The sequence below is a fragment of the Nanorana parkeri genome, unplaced genomic scaffold (genome assembly GCF_000935625.1).
Source record: "Nanorana parkeri isolate BGI_ZX_2015 unplaced genomic scaffold, ASM93562v1 scaffold2417, whole genome shotgun sequence".
NCBI lineage: Eukaryota > Metazoa > Chordata > Amphibia > Anura > Dicroglossidae > Nanorana > Nanorana parkeri.
Window position 1 is genome coordinate 120460 of NW_017308685.1, and position 1470 is coordinate 121929.

Below are 1470 nucleotides of genomic sequence, written 5' to 3' on the forward strand. Positions count from 1 at the left end.
TAGAGAGGGTCCTGTAACAAGGGGGAGGGTCCAATAACAAGGGGGAGGGTCCTATAACAAGGGGGAGGGTCCTATAACAAGGGGGAGGGTCTGCATTGTAGGGAAAGGGGCTGAACTGGGGGGAAGGGTTCTATGGAAGAACTCCAATACCATAATCTGATCTCCCCGGACCTCCAGGACTGGAATCTGATCTCCCCGGCTGTGTGTACACATCAGTATAAGGAGGTCAGAGCCGGCCCACGTCTCCTCTCACCTGCCGGACTCCCGGTGTAGTATGGTGACTCTCGGCTCTTCCCGCGGCTCCTCGGCCTTGTTCTTACAGATGACGGTGAAGCTGCTCAGAGAATGGGGGGGCCCTCATAATGGGCACAGGGATGGGGGGGCCCTCATAATGGGCACAGGGATGGGGGGGCCCTCATAATGGGCACAGGGATGGGGGGGCCCTCATAATGGGCACAGGGATGGGGGGGCCCTCATAATGGGCACAGGGATGGTGGGAGCTCCTCATAATGGGCACAGCGGGTGTACAGACCCGGGAACTCAGCACAGGGATGGCGGGACACACCCCCTTCCCAATCAGACACACCTCTCTCTGGCAAGACACACCCCCTATGATGGCTGTAATGAGGGGCGTGGCTGTCACTGAGCTCCGCCAGCACAGAGCACTGGCGTGGAGGACAGGAAGCAGCCATTGGACTTTATACGAAGAATCTGATTGGTTGGTAACTGTCCGCTCTGAAATCTCACCTTGCCCTTTGACCTCGCACCTCTCGGGGTCGATCCCTCCCCTCTGCACCGTCCCGTACACCTGGTAGCCCCGGCACAGCCCCGCCTCTTCCTGCGGATTGAATCGGACGCTGACGGGCTCCACCTGCTCCGCCCCGCTGCGGTCCCCGTGACTGAGGTCCCCGAGGCGGCCCAGCGCCAGGGCCTTGGCGCGCACGATGTGGAGGTCGGGCCCGCAGTGCAGGAGGCCCCGGGTGAAGGTGGCGGCAGTGCGGAGGTCTGAAAGCTGCTGGTGGGCCCGGGCCCTCTGCAGGTTCAGGGCCTGCTCCTTCCGACGCACTTCGTCGTCGAGGTCACGCAGGAGGCGGAGCTTGTGCTCCTGGATCGCCTGTATGTACCCCTCGGTGAAGAGCTCCACCTCCTTCCGCAGGGTATCCGCCCTCTGCCTCAGCTCCTCCCCCGCCCTGCGCACGGCGTGCAGCGTCTTCTCCAGGTCCTCCAGCTGCGGATCCGACTTCAGTAAGGCTCCTCGAAGCTGCTCCTTGTGCTTCACGGCCGCCTCCCCCACGGGGCCCAGCTCGTGGCCCCGGTGCCTGAGGAGCGCGCAGTCCCGGCACGAGGGAACCGCACAGGCCTCGCAGAACAAGCGCAGCTCCTCCAATGGGTGGAGAGAACAGTACGGGGGCGGAGAGAGGGAGGAGCCCGGAGGAAGATCCCTGAGGAGCTGCAAGCCATGAGCCGCCG

General features: G+C 63.4%; 1 protein-coding gene across 1 annotated transcript in view; it reads right to left on the minus strand.

Annotated features, from left to right (window-relative positions):
* Window positions 1-1470, minus strand: part of TRIM45 (tripartite motif containing 45) — a 9503-nt gene that overhangs the window by 1940 nt on the left and 6093 nt on the right. Inside the window, 2 exon segments of the mRNA XM_018573533.1 lie at window positions 254-356; window positions 607-1470. Of these exon segments, the coding sequence (XP_018429035.1) occupies window positions 254-356; window positions 607-1470 (967 nt within the window).